General features: G+C 38.2%; 1 protein-coding gene across 2 annotated transcripts in view; it reads left to right on the top strand.

The window, feature by feature from the left end:
• Positions 1-18,715, top strand: part of LOC119131936 (astrotactin-2-like) — a 165,866-nt gene that overhangs the window by 25,173 nt on the left and 121,978 nt on the right. For both annotated transcript variants that reach the window (XM_037266800.1, XM_037266799.1), the window contains exon 2: positions 8,577-8,764. In XM_037266800.1, the coding sequence (XP_037122695.1) occupies positions 8,577-8,764 (188 nt within the window). The remainder of the gene's footprint in view (positions 1-8,576; positions 8,765-18,715) is intronic.

The following is an 18,715-nucleotide window of genomic DNA, read 5'->3' as shown; positions in this document are numbered from 1 at the left end:
TTCAAAACTCTTCAATAGTTTTTAGTTCCTATGCACTAGATTTTAATACCCTCTTCCTACTTAACATACTAACATGTTCTATGTCGTCCCACTCATCAAACCAACACAAATTTTGCTCTTTTCATTTGTGACTCATGGCTTGATCCTTCCATTAGTTCATCATGCAGAATGATTTTCCATGATTATACTACTTAACGTATTCCTCTTAGGGCATGGAGATGGGAGCGGTCTGTTACTCCAACAGTTCCACAATATGTATGTAACAAACATTCGTCGATTCATGCGCACTCACAGATTCATGCATTTGGAGTTTTTTAATTTTCTTATTTCTATTTAGATGTATGCCATATTTTAGTTTGACAGCCAGGCAAGTTTTGGTCCCTGATCATTACCGTATTTTCCGGACTATAAGGCGCACCGGACTATAAGGCGCACCTTCAATGAATGGCCCATTTTAAAACGTTGTTCTTATATAAGGCGCACCGGACTATAAGGCGCACCATTAATGCATCATGTCGGATTTTTAATCCTAATCAAATCATTCTCCATTTTATCTGTTTTATTTCAACTTCAGATGCAACAAATTACTTTATAATCACAAAATAATGATCCATAGTCTTTTTGATTCATGATTCATAGTCTTCAGCGGGCCACTTATGATTGATTTCATGACACAATGCTTCGGGCCAGTTTAAATTTAGGAATTTGGTCCATATATAAGGCGCATCAGACCATAAGGCTTTTGAGAAAATTTTAGGTGTTAGTTTCTAGGTGCGCCTTATAGTCTGGAAAATACGGTACTAACAATGTCAACAATGAGTTTCATGACATCATCTGTCTTGCATGTATAATATAGTTGGAGGTTATTCTCTTTTTACACAATGCAAACACGAAAAGCAGCTACGTAGGTAAGGAGAAATCATTGGTGCAGACATACGTGAGTAGTTCCAAGTATGTAATTCAGGTTAGCAAATCACCAACTGGTGGTGGAAACATATTCTTTTTGTATGTTGTGTAGAACTGTCACAAATGACTGACGTTACAAGAATTGGCAATATGAAGCCAGAATAAATTTCCCCTAATACTTTTTACTCTCAATTTGCATTACCCTCTCCCTATTTTGACCCCTCTGTCACCATCCCTGCTTTCTTGACGAATCAGCCTCCTTCTCCTCCGATGAATTATTGAAGCTCTCCTTGCTTTCCGTGCTGTCAGAAGCCAACGCTATTGGCAGACTCAACCCGCAAACAGACGTTATGTCACATATGTAATGACACGCCGCAGAGTGCCCTCGGGGTGCCAGCCTTCATCCCGGTAAACATCGTCGACACGGGCTTGTTGCAGAGCTGACAAACTGTCATGGAGCTGTCGGGCTTGAACAATCAGCGAGCGTGTCAATGCTATGATCACCTTTTACGTGGGGGGACGGCAGTCCATTGGGAACCAGAGTTGTTGAGGTGTGGGCGGGCAGGGAAGCGTATGCATGCGAACTACAGCGATTAGTCCTGTTGGGAACCCATGAGAAGTGTCTATCAGAACATTCGAGTACGATTCATATCAATCTTGACGGTTTTTCAACATGCCCTCTGATTAGGCCTGCCAATCCCATCTGATCTTTCATTTGATCCTATGAGAAATGGTCTAAATTTGAAACGCTCCACATCCCGGTAGGACCAGGAAGGCACTTCTGAGGGTCAATGTGAAATAAAAGACTTCAGCAATTCCACTCCAGTAGGTATAATGATAACTGACCTTGGTTTGAAATTGCAACCTGTCAGGGTTGCCAGAGTATTCTTCTCTTTCTGATGTAGGGATAAGCGTATATAAATTTATCAGTTATGCCATGTGATATTAAAATGCAAACAGTATGATGAAGATAACAGTTGAAACAATTTCTTATTGAACCATAGAGCAAACATTCCCAGACCAATTTGATAAAAAAAAAATTGCTATTTGTTCTTAAAACAGCCGAGCCAAAATCGCATGAAGCAACCGCTTCCATTGTCCTTTGAAACAAGCGAAGAAGGAATAGATGTAAAAAAGCTTTGACACAATCTTTGATAAAGCCTTCTTAGTGCAGCTAAGTCCTCAGTGTGGGCACTGGAGATATTGCTGAGTCAAACACATTTTGTGAGCATAACTCAAATTTGAAAAGCTGATCTTATAATCCCTCACCGCATCTTACTACGCTCTCTATTCTTTACTTTTAAGTCTTTTTCAGGTTTAGAGCATAATGGAAATGTTTTTTTCTTTTGGTTTTCTTTTTTCCATTTTTTTCTTTCTTTCTTTTTTCCTTTTTTCTTTCCTTTAATCCTATAAACATTTTCTAAATAAGGAAAACAATTACCAAACCAAATAATGCTTGTCACTTTTAATATATATTTTCTTATGCAATTTGTGATGAAATATTAATATATAGCTAGAAGACAACTCGAGTACAGAAAGTGCTTTGGCAGCTCAATAAGGATTTAATATCATCCAAAGTAGTGAGATCCAATTTAAAATTAAACTGGGCAAATGCAATCATGCTAACAATTTATATTGGAACATAAAACAATAAGCTTGATTACATACAGTAATTACTTTGGCAGTTCAATAAGGATTTTATCATTCCATCTTGTCTGATACAGTTTAAAATAAGAACTTTATAAATGCTAATATTGTGTTATATACTAACATGATATTGTGAGTACATTAAGCATATTGATCAACAAGGAATTTAGATTGTGTAGTGAGATAAAGTTTGTAAAAAGAATTAGATAAGATGATGACAAGCCATTTTTTTATGCTTGTTTACAAAAAAGTGCCTATAGGCAGAAACCATGCACATTTTACAAAATGTCTTGTAATCATTTGAAAGTAATATGTAATTAAAATACTTTTGGCTTAAATGAAATACTAACATGTTAGTATGATTGCAATTTGAGTAAAGAGAGTGCTAAATTGGATATCGTGGCCCAAAACTGCTTGTTTTGGTCCTTTGTGTAAGCGCACAAATAATGCACATTTGTTATTTTGCCTTTGTTTTTGTGTGTTGTTTTTTTAATGCCACCATCTGTGATGTGGTATTTTGATGCACGTGGGAGGAGATGCACACCCACAGACAAAGCTGTTTACAATTGAGCAGAAATTTCGAAACCGCACAGCTGTACACTTTATTTTGAAGACTTTTAAAAAAAAAAAAAACACTTTTAGGTCAGAACAGTGACACAGAAAATTACGTCAGCCATCGTCATTTTTTTTAATTTTTTTTATCAAAGTTAGGAGGTATTTTTATTTGTTAGTTATTATTTTTTTTTAATTTGGAAAAGATTGCTCTCATTTTGGGGCTGCCAAGTGATGAAGACAGTAAAACACTTTTTTGGACTGACTTATGCCGATATGCAGGGGTTTCTGATAATGATGGAAAATTGGACTTTGAAAGCACCAATCAAAAACCGCTACAGTCATCATAACGGTGCTGTGATTTACATTTGAAATAATCTGTTTTGATTTGATCAATGGGGGCTCACCTCTGTGTGTGGTGACACAAGCACGATCGCTGGACAAATAACACTGATTAACACTCACTTGCTCAAATGAACCATTTCTAAAGAAGCGTTGACTTGGTGGGGGTTGTTGTTTTTCCATCCACCTGCTTCCAGTCTTTCGGCCTTGACGATTATCCTTTAGCCGGTTCTTGGCTGTTCTTCTCCTGCTGCTGTCCCTCTGGTACCTCTGCTGGTTTGATCTCTAAATATACAACTTCCTGTAAACATTTTTCCTCCATTGTTGCACAACAAAGACCTGCATAAATTCACTCCACCTTCTGTCGCACATCATTTCATCATCCTGTCATTTTGTACGGAATTACATGAACTTTTGCGTATGACAAACTGTTAGCCGTGTCGTGAACTTGTGATCATGTTGCATTTATCCGTTGATGTTTCTTGACGAGCCAAAAGGCAAAGCTCTCAATTTACCGGTCGATTTACGCTCCTACCCTCACCTATGGTCACGAGCTATGGGTCGTGACCGAAAGAATGAGATCCCGGATACAAGCGGCCGAAATGAGTTTTCTCCGCAGGATGTCCGGGCTCTCCCTTAGATATAGGGTGAGAAGTTCGGTCATCCGGGAGAGACTCGGAGTAGAGTCGCTACTCCTCCACGTTGAGAGGAGCCAGATGAGGTGGCTCGGGCATCTCATCAGGATGCCTCCTGGACGTGTTCCGGGCATGTCCCACCGGTAGGAGACCCCGGGGACGACCCAGGACGCGCTGGAGAGACTGTCTCTCGGCTGGCCTGGGAACGCCTTGGGATTCCCCGGGATGAGCTAGATGAAGTGGCTGGGGAGAGGGAAGTCTGGGAGTCCCTCCTGAAGCTGCTGCCCCCGCGACCCGACCCCGGATAAGCGGAAGAAGATGGATGGATGGATGTTTCTTGACTATTTCTGTCTATCTTCTGTGCCAAGCTTTTACTTACCACATACCATGCATTTGTTTATTCTTTTCACATTCCATGCACTTACTTACTTTTGTCACATTCTCAATTAATTGTTCTTCCAACCATATCTTTTCATTGTTAGGCAAAACATTTCCCTCTGTCCAGAACATTCTCCAATAATCCAAGGCTGGCGTCTAACGTTAGGCAACATAAAACGGCACATCAAGCATTTGGCAAAACATAAGATATAATCAAGCATTCAGCATTCTTAGACGCCCTTGGCAGTATCCGTAATTTAGATAAACATCAGGCGTGAATTGAACAGTTTAAAAGGTTATTAAGCTATTCAGGCAATATGCCAAAAAACATTTGTTATTTCAAACTGCACAAAAATACATATCAGATCATGAAGTTATTATAAAAACATTTACCACTTCACATATAAAAAAACAATTCTAGTTATATCTTCTTTATTGATTTAGTGTGTAGGTATAATTATATACTTATTTATTTCTTTTATTAATTTAATGTGTGAATATAATTGTATGCTTATGTACTTTAATTAATGATTATCTAATTAATGATTAATTAATATCTGGTTTTGTAGCTAGGCAGGAATTTTTGGAACCCATTTTCTTCAACATGCTTCTTTAAAGTAGCCTGCCCATTAGTACAAGTTCCAGATCCACTTCAGTAGATTTCGACTGAGACCTGCAGACTTTTCATGACACATATTTTCAGTGGATTTGTATCAGTCTGTGAGTTTTCTACACAAACATGGGGTTTTTGAGATTCTAACCCAGATCTCCTGACTTTTTGGCATGCCTGCTGATCCACCATTCTGCTCAGATGATTTCCTTTACTGACAATCCATGAATTATCAATGACTGACACACCAACCAAGTATTCTGAGAAAAGTTCACTAATGTATTCCTGTGGCTTGTCCTTGGGCTTGATCTGTTTTACACACGCACACCCAGCAATGCACATATACACCTTAACAATGATCTGCTAATGAATTGCAAGCAGGGCTAGAGGCCACACGCACCTTTCATCCCAGTGATGTCTGGCTCGGAGCCTAGTGACAGGGCTCAGAAATACAAGGACACCCTCACACCTATTTTGTCTTTAAATAGCACCACAGCTCTCCTGCCAACTCCATATATAAACCGAGATAATACAAAGCAAGAAATTAGGTTTACTGAATTAGGCTCGCTGCATTTGACACGTTAGAATCTCCTTTTTTATAAGCTAATTATTTTTAATTTGGATCAACGTGACACGTTCTTAAAACCCGGCCGAGCAATATTCTGCAGCAGATTTGACAAGAGTGTTAAAGTTATTAGACATGGGTACATCTGACTGGCATAAAGTGCTTAATTTAATGTGGGGTGGGCGAAAGACCCATCGGTGTGTTGTCAGTCCCGCCAATTGAACGTAGCAGAAAAAAGCAGCTTTGCCGGTGGGGGTTTCGGGTTTTAAGATCTTCACAGGCCACAAAATTTTATCATATGCTGTAGTCAGCATAAGCTGGGAGGGTCTAGTAGGTTTATTACAATGGTAGAAAGTGAAACTTCTAAGCATTACATGAAATAAAAAGTGATTTATTTCTGAAGTAACCATCCAGGAAATCCATATTGCTTTTAATATTATTTTTATTTGAGGCTAGAAATCCAACTTCTCTGGTTTTGGACGGACTGTAAATTTTAAATTTGCCAATTAAAATATAAGATTAAAGAAGCAAGCTGGACTTGACCTAAATATCGTTCACCTGTTAAGATACCACCAGAAGCCTATTTTAAAGTCCCTGTGAACGTCAGCATTTTCCAACTACTTTTCAGGTGACGCTATTCTGTATAATTGACAGATGATAAGGTATAAAATCTACCCAAGGAAGTACGAGGTAGTATCACAAACCCGATTTACACGGCCTGTAAAAGCCGATATTTTCCTTGTTTTTTTTCCATGTTGCTCCTCTGTGTTGCTCCAGGAATGGAGATTGTGGAATAGACATGGAAAGTTTCTGCCTTTGGAGCTATTATCATTTAAACTCCCTGTAACGGTACTTGTAAAAGACAACGTTTTGAATATTTATTAAGTTGACCCTGGAAATTGAACGCCACACTTTTGTGCATGTATTGCTGTTATGCACAAGCAGTGTTGCAAAGTTGTTTAATAAACATGCTTCAAAGAATTTAAATGACTCTTGGAAAAACAATATCGATATATATTACTGTTGCGAGTGTTTATTGGTTTTTAGAATCAATTCAGATCTCATATTTTCATTTCAGTGTTGGGGCTGAGAAGATGCAGCCATTTTTTTGCCTCACTTGCTTCAAGACGCCATTAATCCACACAATTGACTTTTTGATTGTTAAAGATAGGCTTGGTCATTTTCTGACATGACCGACTCCCACCGTGCACCCTGCTTCACGCGCCTCAAGGCAGAGCTCGGCTTAGTCTCCCCTGATGCTATAGCCGAGAGTCAGTAGGTTAATAACCGGCCGCATTCAGGGACATTTGTCATTTGCCACCTGCCCCGCTGATGGATGTCACAGATGTCTGCTCCCTTGTCACTTGCATGACAAAATACCGCATCGCGCACTGCCTCATCGTGCGCCCCCCACCCTGAGGCCCTGCTTACTGCTCCTCCTTTACCTCCTTGCCCTTTCAGAAATCTTGAGATTAGCAGGTGATCCTGCCTTTGCCATGATTCTGACTACCGTATTTTCCGTTACTATAAGGTGCACCTAAAAACCTCCAATTTTCTCAAAAGCCGACAGTGCGCCTTATAATCCGGTGCGCCTTATATATGAACCAATGTGGATTCGTGGATGAGGACTAATTTATTAAAGTAAGCTTTACGTGTTTATTTTGTGTTGTGTGATATTAACGTTTGAGCAACTTTGAGTTATTGATATATTGTTATTGTTTTCACTATTTCGAGTGTTACTATATTGTGATTGCATTAACGTTTGAGCAATGTTGAGTTATTTATTCTATGCGCCTTATAATCCGGTGCGCCTTACAGATGGACAAAGTTTTAAAATGGGCCATTCATTGAAGGTGCGCCTTATAATCCGGTGCGCCTTATAGTGCGGAAAATATGGTACATGACAAATGATTCAATGGTTTGTTATTACCTGGCTGAAGTGAAAAAAATGAGAAAACCCACATAATGTGCTATAGAGAGGGTAGTGCATGACATGCGTAAAAGCGCACTGTGTTAAATTCAACTTTATACATTATGCGGCATCCACAGGTCAAAGCGTCAAGGTAAAAGTGACATTTGACCTTGAGTATCAACGCTTATGTCAATGTTCACTCCTTATCAAGACAAAACCCACTTCTTTCCATGGACCGTTTTCAAACCAGACACATGCCCTATTACTATCAAGTATCTCTTGATTTCCACATTAAAAGGTTCCAGTTCTTTACTGAGGTCTTCATAATTTGCAGACGCCGGACCAAAGCTAATGCGTTTTTATATCGACTTTAATTGCACAGTGATTAATTCAGATAAGACAGCAACACTGCTGCAGAGATGACGTGCCTGCAACTGCTGCAGACAGGCAATTAATTGAGCTTGATATGGCGATTGTCTTCCCATTAGGGAATATTCTTCACCCCAATGACAGCAACATCAGGTGTGATATGAAGAGAAGTGTGATTCCTCCATTTTATATATACGGTCAAGCCTGAAATTATTCATACCTCAGGGGTATGAATAATTTTGGGCATAACTCTATCTAGTCTATTTGCAACTCAGATAGGCCAAAAGTCAAGCCAAATAATATTCTACCCTAGGGCAATGAATAATTTTGGACGATATATATATATATACTATATATACTATATAATTTTTTGATTTACTCAAATGTCGACAAATCTCTTCCTAATACCGATTACAGCATCTATATCAGCATGCAAATTTACTGCATGGCAGAATTTGATGTTAATTCCTCCTGAACCAGCGTTATGTCAGTTCAAATCAGCTTATTCATAGGTTCTTCTGCTGACGTTGACAATGTTCTGAGTTAGAACATAGTATAAGAAAAGCCCACGCCACATCAGCAAACTACCCTTGTGTGCCTTTGAGACCAGATGAATGTCAATTTCTAAATGCCTTCTCTTGTTTTTTGTTATGTTCTCAGAGATGTCGGGGAGGGGGGAAGACATTTCCAAGGTTCACTGGAAGCAGCAGTGGCTGGAGAACGGGACACTTTATTTCCACGTGTCCTTGATGGAATCGGAGGCGGTGGCCCAGACCACGCAGGCCTCGGCGCGGGAGCCAGTTCACATCATGCACGAACACATGCATCTGCTGCACATCTCCGTGATGGTAAGTACGAAAAAGGTACCAATACCTTTACTGTAGTACTTCATTTCTTCCGGGGGAAGAAAAGAAATGACCAGGAGGTATAACAAAATTATGTTAACATTTCTCATATGGATATTTGAGTTGTCAATATTTCGTAAAACCTTTTACCGTATTTTCCGGACTATAAGGCACACCTAAAAACCTAACATTTTCTCAAAAGGCGACAGTGCGCCTTATAGTCCGGTGCGCCTTATATATGGACTAGATTCCTAAATTTAAACTGGCCCGAAGCATTGTGTCATGAAATCAATCATAAGTGGCCCGCTGAAGACTATGAATCATAAATCAAAAAGACTATGGATCATTATTTTGTGATTATAAAGTAATTTGTTGTGTCTGAAGTTGAAATAAAAAAGATAAAATGGAGAATGATTTGATTTGTATTAAAAATCTGACATGATGTATTAATGGTGCGCCTTATAGTCCGGTGCGCCTTATAGAAGGACAAAGTTTTAAAATGGACCATTCATTGAATGTGCGCCTTATAGTCCGGTGCGCCTTATAGTCCGGAAAATACGGTACTTGAAATGATTAACAGTTATTGAGATAAGTAATTCTGATGCTTAAAGTGAATTCCCTAAAGATGGATTTAGAGCTGCAAGTAATGATGATTAGAATACTCTATTATTATGCAAATTATAAATAATTATGATTCAGTTATTGTTTTGGTTTATGGAATATGTTGGAACAGAGGCAAAAATGCCGATCATTGCTTTCCAAAGTAAATGCATTTTTTTCTTAGTCACCAATCACCTGTATGTCAACTTGGGCACAAATCAAATTGTCACAACCTGCTACCTGACGGCACACTATGTTGTCACTTTGCTCAATGTTCAGGTTGGCCCTGTAGTGTGACATGTGGGAGGTGGGACAAAAGTGTGAGGAACAGGAGGAAGGTAGGAGTGAAAGGAAGAGAGTTGAGGGGAAAGATTGCTGGACTGACAGTTGACTGCCTCAAAGAATAGAGTCCTCACACTGCAGTCTGGCCCTGAACTGACAGTAGCAGACATAATGATGTTCACTCGAATAGCCAGAGGACACCTTCGGGCTGCTTGACCAAACAGCCACACTTTACCATTGCGTCTGCCTCTATGTGATTCTTTAATGGCTTTCAGCCCTTATTCCTGCATTGGAATTGTGGCACTCTGGAATAGCCTTCCTTTTTATAATGTCTTCTTAGGGGGCCAAGACTTTGAATTACTCAGTCGTATTTCCTCAATGCCAACACTGAATAACAAGATTTTTTTGTTCAGGATATTGAATAAACTTTTTTCGGGAGAACCGACTTTCCAAAATATTGTCTGTTTGTAACACACTCTTGTTTTCACAGCAATGACCTTTTATAAATTTTGACCCATGACAGACTGACCAACGTCTAGTTTGTTGTTGGTAACTAATGTCTTTTGCTTCTTGCCATGCTGTATTTGTGCATAAACAATTTCATCGCTCGAGTGCTACTACTCACGAATGTCTCTTCTATTCTTTTTTCTACATTTATTCTTACCATTTAGATTTCAGAAGTGGCACTTGATATAAGACTATTGGTCTGTTTTCTTTGGCCAAGGATATTTGAGGATTTCCACTGCTCTGAAAGTTTTTGGAGGGAAAAACAAATTCTCCTGCATGAGTCATAGCCTTGTGAATCTGAAGTGATAGTCCTAGAATTCTTTAAAAAATGGAACCAATGTGTTTTTTGCTTGTCATAGCCTGGTGAAAAATAATGATATAATAATCCTTGCCAGTATAAATGCCTATTTAGTGGAGAAGTTGGTAATGTACGTTCGTTTGGACGTACAGAGTTGAGAATTCTAGTATTTCTTTTCTTCCACAGCTTGAAATGTGTCTGCCATGGCCGCCGGTAACAAACGTACAAGTAATTTCTGAATGAAATTAACAATATTGATTTCACATTTTCTTTTTGTACCGTGGATGCAAACATGCCTCGACCTTCCCAGCGTCCACGTTTTAGTCGGAGGAATCATTGGGAGAACCTAAAATTGTGTAAATTTAGCTTAAGCTAACAAGGCTAGCTGTGTTTTAAGTCACCCAGCCCTGAACAAAAGCAACACTCACAATGGTACCAGTTTTTAAATCATCCTCTTTCATTTGTTCCATCCAGATCTAGGCAGCGAATCGTGTTTTACTCCTGAGCGTGCGCAGTATGTGAGAATGAGAAACTATTCTCAGCCAAGCGCGTCCAACACGGCCGAAATGGCCTTCTTATAATTAAACAGTCACGGGTGATGTATAGCCATCCGGTCATCCAGGAAGTGGAAAACTGGAATCAGCGGACTGAAGAGATGAATGTTCGGCGTGCTACTTTTTTTAATTGCTCCCAGTTTTAATTGTTTCAGTCACCTCTGTACACACGCAGTTTATTGCACCATACGTTTAATTAAAAGTGCACGCTGGCCTCTTCCTTGAGTCTGACACTAAAGCGTCTACATGAAGAATTATTGGACATGTGATTTGCGCTTATTGTTCTAATATAGCACATTAATGTGCCTCTTGTTCGAGGGAAGCTTTAATTTTCAGCCATCGAAGGTTAAGTGGATCAAGTCAGTGGCTCAATATGCTATTAAGCTTTAAGCTTTGACAAATAATGAATGTTTTTTTCTCTAATATCTTAGTCAGGATTAAAAGGTTTGCTGCTGCTGCTACTACGCTGCTTCACTTCTCGCTAAACTGCATCAGTGAAACCACTGTTCTTTTATTTTTGCTCTTTTATGAAAACATTAGGGTTTGTCATCAAAAGATTAATACGCGGCAAGAGATTGAGTTGGAATAAATGTCACAAAGAAATACAAAAGCTACAAAAAAAAAATAACGTAAAGTAGGTAATTTTTTTTTTAAGTGAGCTGAGGTTTTGTAGTGGCGGGTTGGCAATTCAGGTTTTGCCAACTTTTGGCTATTGAAGATCAATTTTTTTGATCAATTAAAACCTTTCAAAAATAACAAAACTGTGGATCTGTGTAAATTTGACCACATTTCATTCTTCCATTCCTCTTCTCCAAACAATGTCGCAGTAGCCAAATTGAGCAGAAATAGAAAATTGAAAAGTAACAAGCAATTTGCTCTTACCTTGGTTTACTTGTGTTCATACCTCTGAAACAACCCATGGAGACCATCGTGTTTATTTGTCATATTTTATTTCAATTTGATACATACGGTAAGATTAGAAAGATATACGACACAATATTTACGCATTGCATATATTGTTGGGTGATAGAGAGAATTATATCAATTGAACAAATTGAAAATTGACTTACAGTCATGCATTGGGAACTACATTGGCAATATCCTTCAGCTCAGAATATTTAGAGATATTAGTTCCTACGGTGTTATTTATTTTTCCCATAAATGAATTCCATTTGACCTTCACAATTGTCATGACTGGGCAATCTATCAGTGATATGTTGTGGTTGTCATATGCATAGCTACTATTGCTCGCTTACTTTAAATGGCCCGTCGGGGTCATTATTTATACTGCTTAAGTAGCGTTATATGAGTTACGATTAAAGTTTTTGTAGCTCTTGTAAAGGCTCCGTGACGATGACGCGCTATTGTTTATGCCATCAATCTCACTCGTGCTTGTTAAATTGCTATTGGGTTTAATCATCCGCTTGCAGAGAAGGCTTTTTGCTTGAGTGATGGCCCCAAACGCAGTCACCTTCACTTAGCTAGCGCAACTCTCGACGATTTCTCGTCAACACTCACAGCGGTCATAGCTGTGCATAAGTTGCTTTCCGAATCGTTCAACCAGTGATGACTGGGAACAGTTTGTTTTATCCTAATGCTGTTCTAATACACAATTGAATCGGTACCAACTTAAATTGGTCCGTACCCAAATAAAGTTCAGACTGCTCCTTAGTTGTGAAAATGAAAAGAAAAAAATGTTGATTGGCTCTTGAGTTTGGAACTTTACCATGTAAAAAACTTAGAAACTAGACCGCTCTGTAATTTAATTCAAGGTCCCTAACCTATATGGAAAATAAATTCATTTATTCAAAAAATTCCTTCTGAAAAGCATTCCTCCTATTACTTCAATTTTCTTTCCTCTTTGTCAAGTTCTTGAATGTGATAAACTGATGAAAGTACATCTCAGATCCTCTTTACTTTTCTAATGCAAAGCAGCATTTAATGTGCTCTCCTTTCTTTACTACAATGTGTGACATTACAGTGGGCCTCTCATCTACTGGGACACCAAATGTGCCTCATTGCAGGAACAAACACCTCCTTGGGTTCCTCTTGGAAGTCACAGTGACTATTTTGGAAGAGACAATTTGTCCTCTCATTTCAGATTCTCGAGAGCCCTCTGTGTCATCGTCCTGCTTTCATGTTTATGTGTTCCATATGTTTTTCCTCTCAGAATTTAGTAAGATTCCTTAAACTGTCGCAAGAAATCTGCAGTCCCCACATTTCTAGCTTTGAAATCACAGCACTCCGTAGCATGTTTAATAGCATGTCGGAAATATCCACCGTATTTGTGGAATGTGTTGTTGTGTTGTGGGACTTGCCGTTAATTTTGGTTTTATGGGCTTAACCTTCAAATTGAATCGGAATTTGGCTTTGTTTGGAATATTTGTATGATAACGAGCCAGGCTTTCCATGCGGCAGCTGTGTCATTTTACGGTGCAGGTATTTTCCCTCCCACTGAGCATTCATATGAGGACAATAGTACACTTGGGGCAGCAGTGAGAGCCTAATTTTATTCATTAGTCCACAAAGAGGACACTCGTCTTGTTCCAGAGCATTGTTCACCTCACGCTGAATGACACCATGTGCATAAATGAAGATTTTCTTCATGTTGTGTTATTTTGGTTCTTCTTATAATTGTCATGAAAACAAGGGCGGGCGAGATGGAACTACATGCTACACATGCTCGCTGGCACGCGTCCCATATTTTCCCATTCGCAGCTGCTGCGATTCCCGAGTTAAGACGGCACTCATCACATGGTGCACTGATATGGGTTCAAGGACCATGTCGCTTTCGCAGTAGCTCAGCTCCCATTGGGGGAGGGATGGAGAAACAGAGAGAAGCTTTACACACAGCAAGACCAACTGGACATTGCAGTGTCAAAAGTAACTTGACACATACTGCCGAGATGTGAATTTTGCGTTGAATAGTGCATGGTACTTTATTTGTGTTAATACTCTGGAAATGAAGAACACATTAAGTGGTAACAGAGTCCTTGACTTTCTTCCACTGTGTTTACTGACTCTAAATCTATTAGATTGTTTTAACACCCCCGCGTTTCAATGACTCAGCATAAAGAATGTGTAGCACAAGTTGTTGGGCTTGTATGGCTGTTTGATTTTTATCCTTTTCGTCATGTTAAACGTACCGATAAACAGCTCAAATTTCTCTGGAGGGCATCATGTAAAAAAAAATATGTAATCATATATATATATATATATATATATATATATATATGTGATTATATATATATATATATATATACCGTATTGGCCCGAATATAAGACGACCCCGATTATAAGATAACCCCTCTTTTTCAAGACTCGTTTGAAAAAAGCCTTTGTCTCGACCCCGAATGTAAGACGACCCCCTCTTTTTAAGTTTTATTTCATATTTCATATATATATATATATATATATATATATATACTGTCTGTGTTGAGCTGGGACTGCTTCTTAAAAATACCCCACCCACAACTGTGGAATATGCACTTATAAACAAGCACGGGTGGGGAGCTGCAAAATCATCACTTATGGATGAATGTTTTCCTTCACAAACTCAAAGAGTGACTCAAAGCAACAGTGTATAGAACAGAGAAACAAAACAACAAATCCTTCAACATGTGGATGTGCAAAACAATGTACAGTAGATATTGATGCACTCAATAAATAAAACAATCAGGCCATAACATTTTGATTCAGCATGTTAAGGGAAGAAACTCAACATCTCACAAGAACACTATTGATAAAAAGTTTCAACGCCATCTTTGTGAAGAGACTGCTCAGCCATTCTTAAAAAAAATCTTGCGCACACTATTGGGACTTTGGGGTTAAAAAATGTGGGATAAGCTTTCTTAGTCCTCAGGGACAGCTGATGCTGCAGCAATAACATCCATTTAATACCTGACCCATTTTCTGTTTGTTTTTCTGTGAAACTGCATCCCTCCAATATTTTGTGTGAAGGCGTTATGTACACTTGTGTTATTCTACACCATGCACTATATTATTTTTATTTTTATAATTTTTTCCTCTTTCTATTTTTGTCCTTTTTGTCAACTTTAATATTCACAAATTTAGTTTTTTCCCTTCTAATTCCTATATTATTTTACCGATTCAACCCGTTCCAACTTTAAACTTCGTTCTGTAGCATTTATTCAACTATTTTGCCTTCACACGCAATTTCTATTCTAGTTGTACACTGGATCTCTGTCAGCCAATTTCCCACAATGCAAGACAGAATAATTCAAAAAGTTGTTAAAAAAAAAACACTGGTGTTTACTTAAATTTCCTGACTGGAATTGTTTTGCACACATAGTCGTTTAAAAATGACTAGACGAATAAAGGCTTCAAATAGCAGAAGCAATAGCAAATCAATTATAATCCAGCAGTCAGAATTGTCATTTTCATCACAATTGTTTCTCCTTTTAAAACTTTCTGAAAAGAGGAAACAATTTTACAAATACAATAAAATCATAATTCGACAAGGAGAAAAAAAACATTTTCAGACACTTCAAAATGAAACATAGTTAGAGAACAAAGTTTTCAACAAGTGAATTTAAAAATTCACACACCATCTTAAAAAAAGATTTCCTTATAATCATTAAACTTTTCACAACATTTCATCTTCATAGAAAACTTGTCTTTTTAGGTACTAAAAATCATTTAATCTGGTGTGCAACTGACTGTGGAATAGAGCTAAATTCTTATTGTCTATTTTAGTTTTGTCTTCTGTGTGGAGCTAAAACTTTTCCTATCTACATTTGTGTTCATATATAATATGAAAGTACAGTATTGCAAAAAAGCACTGAATGAACGTGACATGTAAATACTTTTAACAAATAGATTTCAAAGATCACACAATTTTCTTTTCATTATTATCCTGACATTTTGGCATGTAACATTACATCTTTATTCTTGTAGTGCCTTATTTTCTAATTTCCTTTTAGTTTGGCCATAATACTGCATTGCGTCATTCAACAGTTGACTGTATACGCGTTGCGTGTGAATTACTATTAAAGTATAATTACTCAATGTGGTAGAAAGCTAATTAGCACATTTCCATAACAACTTGGGCAAATGTACTGCCGATGCATAGTTGCACTATTTAGTCACGATAATTGTATTGCCTGTTTGCCTCATGTCCTTTTAGCAACACGGCACAACATGCATCAGATTCCGTCTCTGTTTTCAGTTATGAGTTTATGCGCCCTTAATTGCTGCAATAGGGAAATGAAAACAAAACAATTATTTCAGTAAGCAATATGGTCTCTGGGAAGATGTGATTGTGAAATATATTAACATTACATTATGTGTTCCTACAAATTGTGTCCGGAGGTGTTTATTCACTCCAACTGCAGAATATGAAGAAACATTTTATAATTTATTGTATAAGGACTATTGTGTTGTGACATTACAAGAACAGACTGCAACATCAACATTGTGCAACAATCCGAAGCGACCACAAGAAAGATTCCGTCGCTGCATAACACAAGATTGTTTGTATTATTTGTTTACAACCCACACTCCAATTAATCAGAGAGAGAGAGACAGAGAGATAGTTTATGTGCATTTTGATTCATAACAATTCAAATGCAGAACTGTGCTCCTAATCGTCCATGCATGATCAGTATGAATAATGAAAAGTTACTGCCCATTTTTAGTTGATGCGAAAATGAAGGGGATTTTTTAATTTATTTTTAAATTTTTTTAGCCAATGACACAACTAGCCAACTGGGTCCCGCTGTCTCTTAGAGTAGTGACTCCCAACCACATAGCTGTTGTGCATATGTTTTAAATTATTCAGTTTCACTTAATTGGCCTGAAAATTATTATTTAAGATCTCCGAGTGTGTCTTTCTTCAATCCCTGCAAGTTTAGTCAGTGTGACCAATTAAAGAGGACAGAGTTTCACACTGAGAAAGTAAATGTTTGAGTATACTAAAATGAGATGATCATTATTTCATCAAATATACTTTTTCAGGTTGTTGTATTTTTTGGTGGTGTGCTGTGAGATTTATTTTATGAAAAATGTGCTTCAGCGCATTAAAGATTAAGAAACATTGAAAAAATATGCTCCATTAATTGATAGGATTATGTTTGAATGCATATTGGAAGAGGAAGATAGCAAAGCCATGTCGTACAAACTGTCAAAATATGCCAGGCAATAATCTCATTCAATACTGTTTTTCACTATTAATTCATCTCAATTAGTGCCTTTTACTTAAGCACGCCTTGCAGAGTAGTGATAAAAAAAAAAAATTGCATAAATTTGCAAAGAACATCTACCGTAATTTTCGGACTATAAGTCGCACCGGAGTATAAGTCGCACCAGCCATAAAATGCCCAAAAAAGAGAAAAAAACCCATATATATGTATATAAATCGCTCCTGAGTATAAGTCGCCCCCCCACCCAAACTATGAAAAAAACCGCGACTTATAGTCCGAAAATTACGGTATTTAAAAATGTGTTGTTTTCCCCTCCCTGATGTGCTAACAATGGCAGACAATGCCAAATGGGAACATCTGTTTGCTTTCATTTGGATTTGGGGGCTTCATTTTGACCTGTGTCAACAATTTGCATGTAGCAAAACAAAAACATTATAATTTATCATCTACCTCATTCCCAACGGTCTTGAAATGTAAATTTGCTTGCGTGGCTTGGCTCGATTTGCCTTATATTGGTTCAGTCGGTTATGAAAAAGGTATCATTGGACACTCTGAAAATGAGTCACTCAGTATACTTCCTTACACAGTGAGGAGACCAGTTAAAGATCTGTTAAACGCTGAGCCATCTCATAAACCGCAAATATACAATTGTTTACTATTACTGAGTGATTCGAGAAATTATCCCGGGCAAAGAGCCAAATGCTGCTTCACAAACATTATCTGATCAGCTGCCAACTTTGCTATATTGTCCGTGCCAATTTAAGCGTTGAGAAGATAAGAAGCCAGTTGCCTTAAATGGATGCTGTAATGCTTAAAGGTCAGCCCAATGTGGCTTCACCCAGAGTAGACTGCGGATCACGAACAAAAAGCAAGAACCAATTCTAGAAATCACTTTTAAAGCCATCACAAAGAAGGTCTATCACAGGCTCAAATTGTTAATCTTCTGCCATTGCACTCCTGCCTTTTAAGGTGAGTGCATTTCTTCATCCTCCAGATTTGGTATTGTTGCAATAACAAAAGCTGGCCTTTTCTTTTCTCAATCAAAGTCACCCCAAGGGGCTCATTGTCCAGACTCTCTTATTGCCTTGTTATCAACATGCTGGAGCATTGGCCCATTGCGACACAGCTATAAATATTGACTTTGTCCTTCTAATCATGGCTTTCTGTGAAATGTCACCGACAAGCGCACTGGCAGTTACCGCAATCAGAGATCTTTTTCTGCACACAATGTATGTTTTTTGGCATTATTGTTACCCCCCAACGATGCTGATGCGGTGCAGTTATGATCAAGATTTGGCACCCAAGACTCGTCACAAGTCAATAGCAGGGTCTACGTATATATACAAACAAGGACCACTACTACTACTACTACTACTAGCTCGAAATGGCAACAATGTGACTCAACATCCATCTATCAGCAGCTCAGGACTACTGAATGCTGGCAGGGTGTTGCATCACTGCCAGAGGAGAGTCATCTGCTACATCTCAATTAGTGTGTGTCATTAGTTTGTGTCAGGGGGTGTCATTTGAGCTTTGTATTTCGACCCGTGAA

Source organism: Syngnathus acus, chromosome 12 (assembly GCF_901709675.1).
Source record: "Syngnathus acus chromosome 12, fSynAcu1.2, whole genome shotgun sequence".
NCBI classification, from domain to species: Eukaryota; Metazoa; Chordata; class Actinopteri; order Syngnathiformes; family Syngnathidae; genus Syngnathus; species Syngnathus acus.
This window is presented reverse-complemented; position numbering and strand designations above follow the sequence as displayed.